Source organism: Musa acuminata, chromosome BXJ3-10 (genome assembly GCF_036884655.1).
Source record: "Musa acuminata AAA Group cultivar baxijiao chromosome BXJ3-10, Cavendish_Baxijiao_AAA, whole genome shotgun sequence".
NCBI lineage: Eukaryota > Viridiplantae > Streptophyta > Magnoliopsida > Zingiberales > Musaceae > Musa > Musa acuminata.
Window position 1 is genome coordinate 419,902 of NC_088358.1, and position 15,563 is coordinate 435,464.

The following is a 15,563-nucleotide window of genomic DNA, read 5'->3' on the forward strand; positions in this document are numbered from 1 at the left end:
TGTAGAAAAGACAGACATAGATAAGATACCTTATGCCTCAGCGATAAGGTCTATCATGTACGCTATTTTATGTACCAAGCCTAATGTAGCGTGTGTTCTACGTATTACGAGCAAGTATTAAGCGGATTCAAGTTTAAAACCATAGAAGGTAGTAAAGTGTATCTTTAAGTACTTGAGAAGGACTAAGAATCTTTTATTGATATATGGAGGAAGTAACCTTAATGTTGAAAGCTACACGGACTCGAGTTTCCAATCTGATATCAATGATAGCAAGTCAAACTAAGGGTATGTGTTCACCCTGAATGGAGGGGCAGTAAGCTGAAAGAGTTTCAAGCAAGACACTACTATTGACTCGACCACTGAGGCAGAGTATATTGCTGCGATAGAATCAGCAAAGGAGGCAATCTAGATGAAGAAGTTCATCGTAGATCTAGGAGTCGTGCCGAGCAACGAGTCGATTCCCTTATATTACGACAATAACGGAGTGATTGCTCAAAAGCAAAGGAACCTAGGTCTCATAAGAAGTCTAAGCACGTTCTGAGAAGGATCCACTTGATCAGAGAAATCGTAGCCCATGGTGATGTAGCAATGGAAAAAGTTTCGTCCGAAGATAACATTATAGATTCAATAACGAAGCCGTTGTCTTAAATTGTTTTCGAGTGTCACCGGGACCTAATGGGGATCAGGCATATAGGTGATTGGCTTTAGGTAACGTGGGAGATTGCTAGATACAGGTGCCCTACAAGCCAGTCACGTGAGTAATTGCACATGTGACACACTGCACAATCTCGTTTGGTTGATATTAATAATGGTATTATCTCACTTTATATTATATGACGAATATATTGTGACGTCCTTGAATCTGTGAAATGAGAATTCGATCACGATGAAATCATGATAATGAGACCAATCTGCCTTTAAACACATCCTAAATATTCCTGGTCATAGGTTACTCGAGAAGGACATCGAGTTAACCGAATAGACCGGTGGACTATAAACTCGTCCTCGTCCATATGATGGAGACAACAGGTCTCATAGCTGCTTGTGTGGGGACAGTAGAGATATAGTGTAGGTGCTCATTAGAGAATGTTTACTAAATGATCTCACTTATGGAATGTTAGATGGTTAATGATACCTCATCATCAGACAACAATTTCGTAGTCTCAATTGTGTATTTGGTCCTTAGACTTAAGACACTAAGGATGCCTTGTTTAAGTACTCCGTTCTTTAATACCGGAGATATAGGTCTGGAAGTTCCAGATCCAGTACAAACGGTCATTGGGAATGGCAACAAACCTTACAAAGGCAATTGGGTGTCAATAAAAGATCATTCACTCTCGGTATTAAAAGAGGAATATCCTGTGTATTCTCACTCAGGAAAATCTCAGGCCAGGGTCATTTAAATTGACAGAGTTCTCCGAAAGAATCCGATAAGAGTGAGACTCAAATGGATTCCATATGGGCCTAATAGCACTATGCCCGATATACGATCTCTGTGATATTAGATGGATAAAGGACTACAGATACATAGTAAATGAGAGCAGATAGGTCCAATAAATACACAATACCGTTTGGGGACTATGGCGTAGCGACCTTGTATGTCCATAGTCGATAAGTTGAGTAAATTATTATGGAGATGATGATTTACTAAGTCAGAATGAGTTTTGAATCAGAAAAGGTTTCGACAAGTTCAACTCACGGCCAGCTCGGTATTAGGCCTAGAAGGTCACACACATATTATCACGAACGATCGTCGCGCACCCGCAGCAACTTCGTTCAACGAATCGTTCGTCGCTTTTGTATGCTTGACAGAGACATGGCAATATGTTTTGCCTTAGATTTAAGTGTTTTTACTTGGAAAATGTAAGCAACGAGAGTTTACAGCGTTGTTGTGTGACCGCTCACCGCATCGGGCCGAACTGCCCTAAAATGGCTCCGTTTTCGTGTGTCACGGCTTGTTTTCTGCAAACCGCAGCTACACGCGAAACGTCAACCATCTCAGCACCCTGGAACCCCTCGGGTGGCACAGGGCTGGATGGGGCTTCGGTATATTGTCGGGCGTTAAACAATCTTCACAAGTTTGCACGTTAACTTGACGGGAACTTGCCTTCGCGCCCGACACCGGTGAGCAGTTGTTTGTGGACTTACAACTGTTCGTTCTACCTTCTAAAGTTCTTGTTTTCCTTCTTCCCCTCTTTTCTCTCATACACGCAAGTTGCTTGCTGAATTACTTATAAAGCTTCCCCTTTTCGCGAGACGTTGGGACTTGTCTGCCACTCGTTTTTCAAACTAATCAACTTTCTCTTTTACAGGTCCTTCGGGACCCGAGTGAGGTTGCAAATTGGCTGAACCTTGGCAAACGCATATCGCAAGGGTGCATCATGACTTAGGCAATCCCAGCTAAGTCCGAGGAGTTAGCGCAAGGGTGCTTCGCGGCTTAGGCAACTCAAGCAAAGTTTGTAACTTTGCCGCAATTATGCCTCACGACTTAGGCAATTCCAGCTAAGCTCGTGACATTGTGGTATCAAAGCAGGCAAGCAATTCGAGCAAGCAGCGAAGAAACTTCACAATCTTGCCATGGCAAAGTATCGTGGCGAATCGAGAAAGACGGGGCAAGTCGAACCATTGCCCCAAGCAGCTACAGGTGGGCTGCAAGTGCAAACTCGCTCTCATGTTGTGGGAGTCGCCCTAAAGGAGCGTGGTAGCGAACATGATAAACGAGAAGTTGGCTACTCCCCGTGAGCGGAGGCACAATCTAGAGCGCCGACCAGGAACAAGAGCCATAAGGAGGGACTTACAGTAATGGAAACCCGCTTGGATGTTCTTGAAGCGAGCTTGGAGGAACTCTACCGAGGCCACCAAAGGCTTCTTGGGGTAGAGAGCTCGCAAGAAGAAGTTGAATCCCAAATCGACAAGGTTGAGGCCCTAGTCGATCGACTGACAGACGATACCAAAGACTGTACAACATTTAAATGAAGTCATGGCAGAACTCACTTCCAGAGTGACAGCACTCACAAGGGCACTGAATACGGGAGGGAGCAACACCCGCGTTGCACCGTCACAAAATTTGAGGGCACTTGAGCCTCATTACTATAGAGGTGCTAGGGATGCAAAAGAGCTCAAGAATTTCTTGTTAGACATGGAACAGTACTTTCGAGCTACAAGGCTTGATTCTGAAGATACTAAAGTTTCAATAGCAACCATGTATCTGAACGAGGATGCAAAACTTTGGTAGCGAACCCATTGGGAGGAGATCTAATAAGGTCGCTGTCGAGTGGACACATGGGAGGACTTAAAACGGGAGTTGAGAACTTAGTTCCTACCCGAGAACACAGAGTTCGTCGCAAGGAGGAAGTTGAGACAACTCCGCCAAAGTATTTCCATCCGAGACTAAGTGAAGCAATTTTATGCGCTGATGCTGGACATATAGGACATGTTCGAGCAGGATAAGTTGTTCAGCTTCCTCGATGACCTAAAACCATGGGCTCAACAAGAATTACATCGAAGGAATGTCACCGATGTGATCAGGGCAATTGCGGCCGCAGAAAGGCTCACCGACTTTGTTTCCTTGGAGGACTCGGGGAAAAGGAAACGATCTTTAGGTAACTGCCCTCCAAAATAATCTCGAGGGATGGAGCCCTAGGGCGAACAAAGGAAGAAGAGTTCCCACAAAGGGCCAAGCTCGAAAGGCAAGGCCCCAAAACCTGGCGAATGCTTCTTGTGCGGAGGGTCGCACATGGTAAGGGAGTGCCCACAGAAATAGCCACTCAATGGTTTAACAGCTTCAATCCACCCCCCCCCCCAAAATCAGACAAGGGCAAGGTCATCGCTCCTAGTTCGAGTAGTTCAGAATCCAGCAGCGACAATGAGGAGTCGCAAGGACCCCGGATGGGAGCAATACGTTTGTTGAATGCTTTGCGGGGTCAAGTGGGGGAGAACATAAAGACAGAGTCACATAAAGCAAAGAGCAGTGAGCTGATGTACGTGGACATTAAGCTCAATGGCCAAACAACCCGTGCAATGGTGGACACAAGCGCTACCCACAACTTCATTGCCGATCGAGAAGCAAAGCGACTTGAGCTGATCTTGGAGAAGAACCCAAGTCGGATGAAGGCGGTGAACTCAGAGGCCAAGCGGATCTTCGGGCTGGCAAAGGGGGTCCCCATCAAGATCGGGACATGGAGCAGAAGCACAAACATAATGGCGGTGCCACTAGACGACTTCCAAGTAATTCTCAGAATGGAGTTCATGCACGCAGCAAAGTTGGTGCCTATGCCACTCCTGAACTCCCTATGTCTGATGGGACGCAACGACCCCTATGTGGTTCCCGTCTCTCGGAGTGAAACCAAGGACCCCCAACAAATATCGGCATTACAATTGAAGAAAGGGGTACGAAAAGGAGAATTAACCTTCGTGGCTGCTGTGAAGCTAGGGCCGCTCGACGGGGAGACCATTCACGAACCTACTATGGTGGCGAACGTTCTAAAGGAGTTCACAGACGTTATGTCACCTGAGTTGCCAAAAACTCTGCCTCCACGCAGAGGCGTGGATCATCATATTGAGTTGGAGCCGAGAGTGAAGCCTGTAGCAAGACCACCATACCGTATGTCCCCTCCAGAGTTGGCAGAGCTCAAGAAGCAATTAGATGAACTGCTAAACGGTTGTCTCATCCGCAGTTCTAAAGCATGATTTAGAGCTCCAGTTCTCTTCCAAATGAAACAAGATGGGAGCCTCCGACTACGCGTCAACTATCGAGCCCTCAACAAGGTGACGATGAAGAACAAGTATCTCATCCCGCTGATCACGGACTTGTACGACCAACTGAGCAAAGCAAAGTATTTCTCCAAACTCGACCTCCAGTCGAGATATTGGCAGGTGCGCATTGCTGAAGGCGACGAAGCGAAGACTACCTGCGTGACCAAGTATGGAGCGTCTGAGTTCTTGGTGATGCCTTTCGGCTTAACCAATGCTCCAGCCACGTTCTACACTCTTATGAACCAACTATTCAAAAAATATTTGGATAAGTTTGTGATCGTCTACTTGGACGATATCGTCGTCTACAGCCAAACACTCGAGGAGCATGTCGACCACCTTCGAACAATTTTCAAGGTTCTCAAGGAGAACACTTTGTTCGTGAAAAGGGAGAAGTGCTACTTTGCTCAAACGAAGATCTTATTCTTGGGGCATCGAATCGATGATGGTTCCATTCGGATGGACAAATCAAAGGTGCAAACTGTTGTAGAATGGCGAACTCCAAAGAAGGTGTCGAACCTTCCTTGGTTTCGTCAACTACTATCGGCGCTTCATAGCTGGGTATCCGAAGCGCACAATTCCACTAACGAAGTTGCTGAAGGAGCAGCCATGGAGATGGTCTGACAAATGTGAAGCTGCATTCCAAGATCTGAAGGCTGTTGTGTTGGAAGAACCGATGCTCAAATTGCCAGACTATGAGGAGCCCTTCGAAGTCCATACAGATGCTTCAGATTTCGCTATTGGAGTAGTGAGACCAAGCGGCGATATCCGGTACACAAGAAGGAGATGACAGCGATGGTCCACTATCTACGAGTTTGGTGGCACTACCTTCTCGAATCGCGATTTGTGCTGAGGACAGACAACATCGCTTTGAGCTATTTCCAAACTCAAAAGAAACTCTTCCCAAAGCAAGCACGATGGCAGGACTTCTTAGCTAAATTTGATATGGCAATGGAGTACAAGCTTGGAAAAGCAAATGTCGTGGCCGATGCACTGAGCCAAAAAGTGGAGCGAGTGAATGCAATACAGTTGGAGGGCAGAGGCCAAGTAAGTCAATTGCACTCCAACTTCCTTTACAAGATCAGGAATGGACTGTACAATGATCCCCAGGCAGTAATGCTGATGCAGCTCATCAAAGAAGGCAAGGCACGACAATTTTGGGTCCAGAAGGGACTCATTTACACAAAAAAGAATAGGGTTTATGTTCCTCGAGTGGACAATTTGAGGCGTGAACTCTTGAGAGAGTGTCACGATTTCCTTTGGGCTGGACATTCGGGTATTCACAGAACCTTGGCTCTCGTGGAGAGGGCCTTCTACTGGTCGAAGATAGGGATTGAAGTGAAGGAATATATTCGAACGTGCCTCACTTACCAACAAAATAAGGTGGAGCAACGGAAGCCGGTGGGACTTTTAGAGCTGTTGCTCGTACCCCATGGGAGAGCATTTCCTTGGACTTCATATCAAGCTTGCCGACAATAGGGGGACTCAAATCGATACTCGTGGTGATCGATTGATTTTCAAAGTATGCAACTTTCTTTGCTACACCCCTACACCATTCAGCAAAGGAGGCGACCAAGCTGATGATGAAGAATGTGGTGAAGTATTAGAGAGTCCCGCACAATATCATCAGTAATCGAGACGCTCGATTCCTGGGACGATTCTGGACCGAGCTATTCAAATTGTAGAGGTCTAAGTTATACTTCTTCACAAGCCTCCACCGCCATACGGATGGCCAAACCGAAAGGAATAACTCGCTCCTTGAGCAATATCTTCAGCATTATGTGAGTGCCAACCAACAAGATTGGGTAAAGTTGTTGAGTATAGCCCAATTCTCCTACAACTTGAAACGGAGCTCTACGTCCAACAAGAGCCCCTTCGAGATCATTATAGGACAACAGTCGTCGACTCCTCACACATTGTCTATCGGGTATACAGGGAGTAGTCCGTCAGCATATCAATTTGCAAGAGAATGACACCGAAATGCAGATATTGTGCGGGCTTATTTAGATAAAGCGGCCAAAAAGATGAAGAAGTGGGCCAACTTGGGAAGGCAACTACAAGAGTTCAAATTCCGCAATTTGGTGTTGGTGAAGCTCCAACCAACATCAATCCAATCCTTTAGGCATAAAGTACACAAAGGATTGGTGCACAAGTATGAAGGGCCCTTCCCAATTATCAATAGGATAGGTAACGTCTCCTATAAGTTGTAGCTACCGGCATGGCTCAAAATTCACAATGTTTTTCACGCAAGCAACTTGAAAGCCCAACACTCAGATCCATAAGATACTTCCCGAAGTGTTCTAGCTCGGCTACCCCCCACCAGAGCCTCGTGCGAGAAGCGAGTTAAAACCATTCTTGCGGATCACAAGATAAAGCTACCCAATGGAGCTGAGCAGGCCGAGTACTTGGTGAAGTGACGAAAGCTTTCACGAATCGAAGCTAGTTTGGAGCCCGAAGATGCCCTACGACATAAAGAAGCAATCGTCAACAACTACCAACAAGCGTCGACGAGGGCGTCGACAGTTTAAGTCGGGGAGAATGTCACAAACAGTCGTTGCGCACCTGCAGCAACTTCGTTCAACGAACCGTTCGTCGCTTTTGCATGCTTATACAAAGACATGGCAGCATGTTTTGCCTTAGTTTTATGTGTTTTTGCTTGGAAAATGTAAGCAACAACAGTTTGCAATGCTGCAGTGTGACCGCTCGTTGCGCCGGGCCGAACTGCCCCAAAATGGCTTAGTTTTCGCATGCCATGGCTTGTTTTCTACAAACCGCAGCTGCACACAAAACATCAACAATCTCAACACCCTGGAATCCCCTGGGTGGCAAAGGGCTGGATGGGGCTTCGGTATATTGTCGGGCGTTAAACAATCTTCACAAGTTCGCACATTAACTTGACAGGAACTTGCCTTCGCGCCCGGCACCTGGTGAGCAGTTGTTTGTGGACTTGCAACTATTCGTTCTACCTTCTAAAGTCCTTGTTTTCCTCCTCTCTTTTCTCTCATGCACGCAAGGTGCTTGCTGAATTGCTTGTAAAGCTTCCCCTTTTCGCGAGACGTCGAGACTTGTCCGCCGCTCATTTTTCGAACTAATCAACTTTCTCTTTTACAAGTCCTTCAGTACCTGAGTGAGGTTGCAAATTGGCTGACCCTTTGCGGATGCATATCGCAAGGGCGCGTCATGACTTAGGCAATCCCAGCTAAGTCCGAGGAGTTGGCGTAAGGGTGCTTCGCGGCTTAGGCAACTCAAGCTAAGTTTGCAACTTTGTCGCAAGGGTACCTCACGACTTAGGCAATTCCAGCCAAGTCCATGACAATATGGTGAATGACACGACGAATAAAGGATTGAATATAAGATTTCCAATAAGCCCCTGTTTTAATGGATTCATTGGGTGAGGACCCAATAAAGCTTAGAATAGTTATTAGATGGGAATCCAATACCCATTAAGCCAATGGTTATTGAATGGGGATCCAATACCCACTAAGAATGATCCATTAGGGTTAGCAAAAGAAGCTCTCTATAAATAGTAGTTGAGGCTCAAAAGATCATAGGCTAGACCCTTATAGTCGTCGACCTCCTATCTCCTCCCCCCATCCCTCCATGTCGTGAGCCACCCTGGTGTGAGAGGGCAGCAAGAGGGTCGGCCCCTCTTGATTACTGCTGCATAGTGGTGCGCGATCACGAGGGGAGAACCCGCTGCGCAAGAAGGTGCGTTAGTGATACGTCCGTTGTGTGGATTACCGCTAGAGAGGAGTTCATGAGAGCTCCTTCATCCCACGGACAAGAATCCGCGATTTAGGGGATATACAATCTCCCCTTAGTGAGAACATCTCACCCCTTGATGTGGTTTTATCGTTTCGAGTTTTCCGCTCGCGGTCATCACACGACGATCCGATAATATATGTTTTGGGAACTATTTTTATTTTTATTTTCCGCTGCGCATATGATGCTCCCCTAAGGTTTCCAAGCAATTGTCACCTCATATCATTCCATGAAAAATATGCTCAAAACAGAATAACTTAATAGTCAATAGCCATAGATGCTGAAACATATAGCATAAATTACCTAAACTATTATATAGCCACCTAAAGAATTGTCATAAGAGTTCAAAAATGGTAAAAACAACATAATATACAAACAAGACAAAATCAACGATCAAACCATGAATATGGCCATAGGCATGTAAGAATTAGATAATTAGAACAAGGAATTCCATGACAAGAATTTTGCATTTCCGCATTTAATTCTTAGTAAAATGGAAATTGCAAAAAAAGATGAAATGAAGCAAGAAATATAGAGATTATAACAACCGATAAGGTAAACTAAAATGATGTGAACAAGAGAGTATATGCAAAGATCACAATAAATAAAGCACTAAATTAGTCTTCATAAATTTTATGGTACAAACTTAATATAGAAACTAGAGTAACCAACAAATAAAAGAACCACCAACAAAAAAAATGAAGTGAAGGCCAAGGCAATTTTAGAAAACTGCAGTGGTAATGATACAGAAGTAGTGGTGGCAGCAATAGGAGCAGATGGATGCTTGAACAGAAGTGATAAAGGTTGCAGCCGAGCAAAGGAAAGAGAGAGACAAAACAGAATTGCAACAACAAAATTGCTCCACTCGACAAAAAGGCAGGATTTTTCATTATTTTATCATTTGTTTTCGGCTGTATAAATTTTAAAAATATATAAAAATGTAAAGTACTTATTTCAACTGGTCTAGGCTTACCTGGTCTGCATGTAAAAAAAGTAAATACTGGTTGATATGTAGTAGTCCAATCAATTTTTCAAACCTTGTTTTACAATAAATAATAATTGTCACTTTCATTTATTTCCTACGAATACATTTTCATGCTGGCCTATGCATAGTAGTTTGTTACAATGGTTTCGTGCCAGTCATGTGACTACCAAGATGCTGCACAATATCTTACTCAACATGGAAAGCAACTTTGCTAAGTTATTTACTGCATAATTCTGAGTTTTATATAATAAACCAACTAACCCTACCCTCAAAGTATCACAAAACAAGATAAGATGGCATGCTTACTACCCACATCCATAGATCAACCTACAATCTCCCACATTCTATGTTATCTAGGTAATATTGCTTAGAATATTTACGGTGACACTATTGAACATAAAAATAAGATTACCACCCAACCAGATCATCAAATAAGTGTGAAATAAAGATGTTGCTAAACAGCTAGGGAAAAATTATTCATTGAAAAAAATGAAGAGAACAAAAGAATAGACATGTCTATCTTATACAAGGTAGCACATCCAAGCATGTGACAGGCTGAAACTATTGCTGTATAAGCAAGTAATATCTCTAAATCTTAAAAGTAAAAAGATCAACAACCTCTCCCAGAATTGCATACCTGTTTTAGATGAGCCTGCTGCAAAAGTTTTCAATTTGTGCAGAACTGTGAATTGTATAGCAGTGTAAGGCATGTATAATAGTAGAGCTGGAACATTCCCTCTCCAGAATCCCTGTTTCATTATGCTATTTAATGAAACTAAAACAAAGCAATAACTCTCTTCAAAAGTAAACATATGGGATAATCTGAAATGCTTTTGTAAAATAAATTATGTTCCTCTACACATCTAATTCTACTCTTTATAAAGACAACCACTAAAGCATTTAAAATTCAAAAATAAGAAATCTTAAAGCACAAATGTATACTCTATATATAAAACATCAAGCTTTTCTTCCCAATCACTAGCCAATCAACTTTTTTTCTTTTCTTTTATTTTGTAGGTCCCATGAGAATAAGTATTGTTTGTCCCAAAGTATGCAATATCATACCGTACCGGTGTTTCGAGGTTGGCTTGGTACGGTATGGTACCGGCATACCGAGTGGTACACCATGGCTTACCGAGCAATTTCCTCTTACTGCAGTACTGTAGCACTGCTACAGTGTAATACTATAACACGGTCCGTCCGGTAGCAGACGGTCTGCGTACCAGTATGTCGTTGGACCGGTACGTACCGCCCATACCGGGCAGTACCATTCGAAATTGCATACCATGGTTGGTCCTTTTTTTGTGCATTCTACTTCATGGTAGAATGACAATGAGATTTCACTCGAAATTCTTTATTGAGGTGGAACCTATAAATTGTGGTACTAGTTGATTCCAATATGATACACCAATCTACATAGGTCTGTCTTGGACAGATTCAATTTTGCCTGAATTCTGGGTCTTATCACCGAAAATTGGTCAACAATCAATCATGTAGAAGTGATCAAACTCAACTCACAGATAGATAATTTTAACCTATTCTAATTGATTTGACAGCTTAAGAGAAGAAAATGAAGAGGAATGGAAGCGAAGGAAAGTAGAAGGAAGCAAAGATGTATACTGCATATGCATTGGTTGGCTCCATAAGCAAGCCACCCTGTTTTTCCTTTTTTAAAATTATTTTGTTTTCACAGTTTGAATGCACAAAAGTACCATTAGGGGGGACCTGTAAGATGGTGTCTTTTATTGAGAAAATTCAATTGATCAAGCCACATAAAGGAATAAGACTTCTGTGACTAAAATTGATCACACTGAGATCACTGTTCTTGTTATTGGTTGATTTCAATGAGATATGTACAATTTATATTGGTATCATACATAGTCTATCCAATTCTGTCTAAGTTTCCAGTCTTATATTCAGATATTTTGATCATGATTTGCTAGAATTGACAAAACTCAATTGGAGTTGGCCAATCTTGACTAATTCTAATCAATTTGATAACTTCGAAAAAAAAGAGGGAAGTGGAAAGGGAAAAAGGAGGAAACTGAGGTTGAAGAAAAAACAAAAGGCATTTTCATTTTTATTTTCCACATTAACCAAAAGAATCTTTTGAATCCATTTAATTTATTCACATAAATAATTGTAAGAAGTAGTACTATCAACCAAGGTTTAAAATTTCGTACGTACCATACCAATATATCGAGCTTTGCTTGGTACGGCACAATACGTCATACTGAGCGGTATGCCTATATATATATATATATATAAAGTATAAAAAACAATATTAAAAAATTATATAAAAGGCGTACGTAGCCTCAGTGACGTCGCCTCCTCCTCATCTCCTCGTCTGCGGCATTCGGCAAAGAAGGCGACGAAGACATCGAAGGCTGCAGGCGTCTCCGGCCTTCGATGAACAATGCGGCAAAGAAGAAGGCCGCAGAGTCACAGACGAGGCGATAAAGGAGATCGCCTCTTCCGCTGCTCTAACTGCCGCCTCCAGATCCTCCTCTTTACGACTCTTCTCATCGTTACCTCCTGGATCGAGATCGTCAAGGGAGGGCGGCGTCGAATCGGGATCGATCAACAACGTGGAAACAAGTTTGCATCGAGGTTCTCCCGATTCTCCCTCTTATTCGAATGCCCTCTCCCTTAACCTCGCTACAACCAGACCGCTATATCGAGCGAATCGCCCGGTAACGGGTGGTCCGCGTACCGATTCACAGGCGGACCAATACATACCGCCCGGTACAAACAGTATGATTCGAAATCGCAAACCTTGCTATTAACTTCTATTATTTTAAATCTCAAGTATTCTTTTTATGATTACATCATATCACGATAAAAGTCCTAAACCTTATCCAAATGGAGTTACCAAAATTTCAAACCCAAATGACTCGACCGACCATAATAAAATCAAGGTTTGCCATACCGGACTGTACCGCCCGGTACGGGCGGTATGTACCGGTCCGACAGACCAGCGGTACGCGGACCGCACTGTACCGTACCGATACTGTAGCGATACTGTAGCACACTGTAGCGATACTGTTGCACACTGTAGCTACACTGTAGCTGGGTGTACCGCTCGGTACACCTGTGTGTACCGCTCGGTACACCGTACCGTACCGGTACCGAGCCCGGGTCGAAATACTGGTACGGTACGATACGGCGAACCTTGAATAAAATACATAGAAAGTAACTATTCTATTATTGTCAACACCACCAAAATATCAACGTTTCCTTTCTATTTTCATGTAGAACCCAAACTCCATTTGCCCTCCTCTTTCAACTTAAAGACCATAAAGAAAAGCATTTGCCAATTCCAAAGTGCATTACCAATATGGTGAATTTGGATCCAAGACATGTGATCTTTAGGAGCATCTTCCAGCAATTGGCTCATTGAGCTACTTATTAAATTAAAACTTAATGGAATTAATGGAATATTTTGATGCACAACTTACTTTAATCAATACTTCTGTAAATCCAGCAATAAAGGACCATGGCTAAATTCAAACAAGTGAAATCATCCTACACCTAGCAAACAGCCAAAATCAACAAAGAAGTATACCTTTCTCTTAAGGTTAAATATTCTTGATTTTTCTTGGAATTAAAACCAACATTGAAATCCTAAATATAGACATCTAATTATTTGGAATATGGTGAATTACACTTCTCACGCCATCATCACTTGCATGGATCTCCATGAACTGGCAGAGACCAATATAATTTGTGGAAAACTATAATGGATCACTTACTATGTGATCCACAAACACAAACCTTTAACTTTGGAATGTTGAACAAACAACAGATTCAGAGTGAAGTTGTTTTTCTTCCTACAAATTACTTCTACAATGGTAAGCATGCCTTTTTGTAGCTAGACTCTCAATGTCAGCCAAGCATGGAAAAGAGTATCTTTGTTACAGCATGGGTGACCAACCCTCATCCAAAACAGCAACAAGCCAGATCCAGAAAAGCAACATTCCTGCACTTACTCTTATCACATAACATGAAGACCCCTTCCTCAACCATAAAAATTCACTCCCCGTGCTATAAATTAACCAAAAGGTTTGTCTAGGAAGAAGCCAAGGCCTACTAGCGAAAATGGCAAGTCATGATCCAACTAGCAGGTCTCGATCTCCAATCAACACCCTTAGATAACAATTCTGCTTGTGGTAACCCTCATTGTCATGTGATCCAGATATACTCTGATTTGGCTACAAATAGGACCTGTTTTGAGGTGGCAACAAGGTCAATCCTAATTGAAACAGGAGTTGGCAACATGACCTCTAACTGGGCAAGAATGAACCCTCAGCCATATCAGGCCAAAAGGAGACTATAACAAATGAAACTCAGTCAAGAACACTATTTTTTTCTTTTAAGAGGCCAGACCTCCATTGGCAAAAGAGCCGGTACCCCCATTCCATACATGGTTTTGGACATCATGAATTGTCCAAACAGAAATGTATATCTTTTGGACAATCCAATCCCAAAATTTAATCCAAACTTTCACCAAAGTTAATATATGAAGATATGCAAACTCAATCAACCTTGATGTTTATAATCGACCCAAATCCCACCTAATATGATCCAAAATATTCAATGAATATACAAGTTAAAAACAAGTAGCTGGTTACATATATGTATGTATGTAAAATAACTAACCTGAATTGGTCTCCAATTAAATTGAAACCAATCCAGGATAGACCAATATGATGTCAACATATCAAATCAGACCTAATTTGTCAGAATTCCTAAACCTGGACTATGCTTGTGTTTTAATACTGAACTTTCTTTAAAGCCTGAATCCCAAACAAAATGATGCCTTGAGCAAGTTTTCTTTAGTCAGGCAGATATTCCAAGAAGAAAAAGCCAGAGAAACATCAACAGAAAAAAAAAATCCACCTCTATAACCCAGTCTACCATAAAGCAATGTGTGCACTGTTGGATGATAAAGAAAATGGACCTGAGAAACAAGAATAAGCCGAAGAAGGAATGAAACTGAAAGGATGGTCTTGAAAAAAACTGTTACACATCATAAGGCAGCTTCTTTCTTGCTTAGCCTACAAATTTATCCTTTGGTAACCTACATGTACACTAATAAGCCAGTAGAGAGAGGAAAAAGGAATAAAGTAAACAAGTATGGATGGACTTGATTGGCAAGCAAACCTGAAAGTCCCAGATAAGCCTCGAGGTTTTGCCAGTTGCTTATCCTAAGAAGCCTCTTGTATCAGAGAACACTACTAGAAACCTATGGATAAGTATATATAAGAGAAATCAAAAGAGACTGGGTTAATTGGCTGCTAAGAACCTTCAAGAAAATATACTTGCACCTTCTTAGCATTACCTAGTCACTATATTGTGTTTAATTCAATTCTGTGCATTAATTATCCACATAATTCTTGAACTTTCAAGCATTTGTTCAAGCTTAGCTTGTGCATCAATAAGTCTTAACTTTTAGGCTAACCATGAAACTATTGTTTAACCCATGAACAATATCACAAGGTAACTCTGCTTCAATAAATTTTAATGGGAAAGATGAGAGGAAAAGGTTCAAGTAAAGACCTCCCACCATTATGCTGCTTTCTCTGCAGATTAAACCTTCTAATAAAGTAGACATTGTGTTCCTTTCAAGAACTAAGTAGCACTACAGTAATGCTTTAAATTTTAAAATCAACCTTAACGTACCAAGCATAACCTTCAAGATCATGCCTCAGACTGCAATAACCAAAGACGGGAATATTTTCCAAGTCTATCACTTGATTGCAAAGATTCACAATTTACAAGTCACCTTCTGTTTTCTATCATAAAATTGTCCGTTAAATGTTTGAGACTGAGAATAATGATGAATATAGCAGCAAGCATCCCAATAATAATAAAGTAAACAGGAACAACTATACCAACAAAAGAGAACACACGAGTCATCTTAGAGGTCAACTTGAATTGAAATACAAAACTATCATTCAAGGTTTCATGTTTTGGTCCAAGACCTAAACCAGTCCTTAGCCAAACTGGTATGGGTCTGGCACATACCAGCAATATCATCTCGCATCATACCATCATACCAGCA

At 42.2% G+C, this 15,563-nt stretch overlaps 1 protein-coding gene across 2 annotated transcripts in view; it reads right to left on the reverse strand.

The window, feature by feature from the left end:
* LOC135650942 (mitochondrial thiamine diphosphate carrier 2-like) overlaps positions 1-15,563 on the reverse strand; it is an 81,629-nt gene that overhangs the window by 43,313 nt on the left and 22,753 nt on the right. For both annotated transcript variants that reach the window (XM_065170665.1, XM_065170666.1), the window contains one exon: positions 10,137-10,248. In XM_065170665.1, the coding sequence (XP_065026737.1) occupies positions 10,137-10,248 (112 nt within the window). The remainder of the gene's footprint in view (positions 1-10,136; positions 10,249-15,563) is intronic.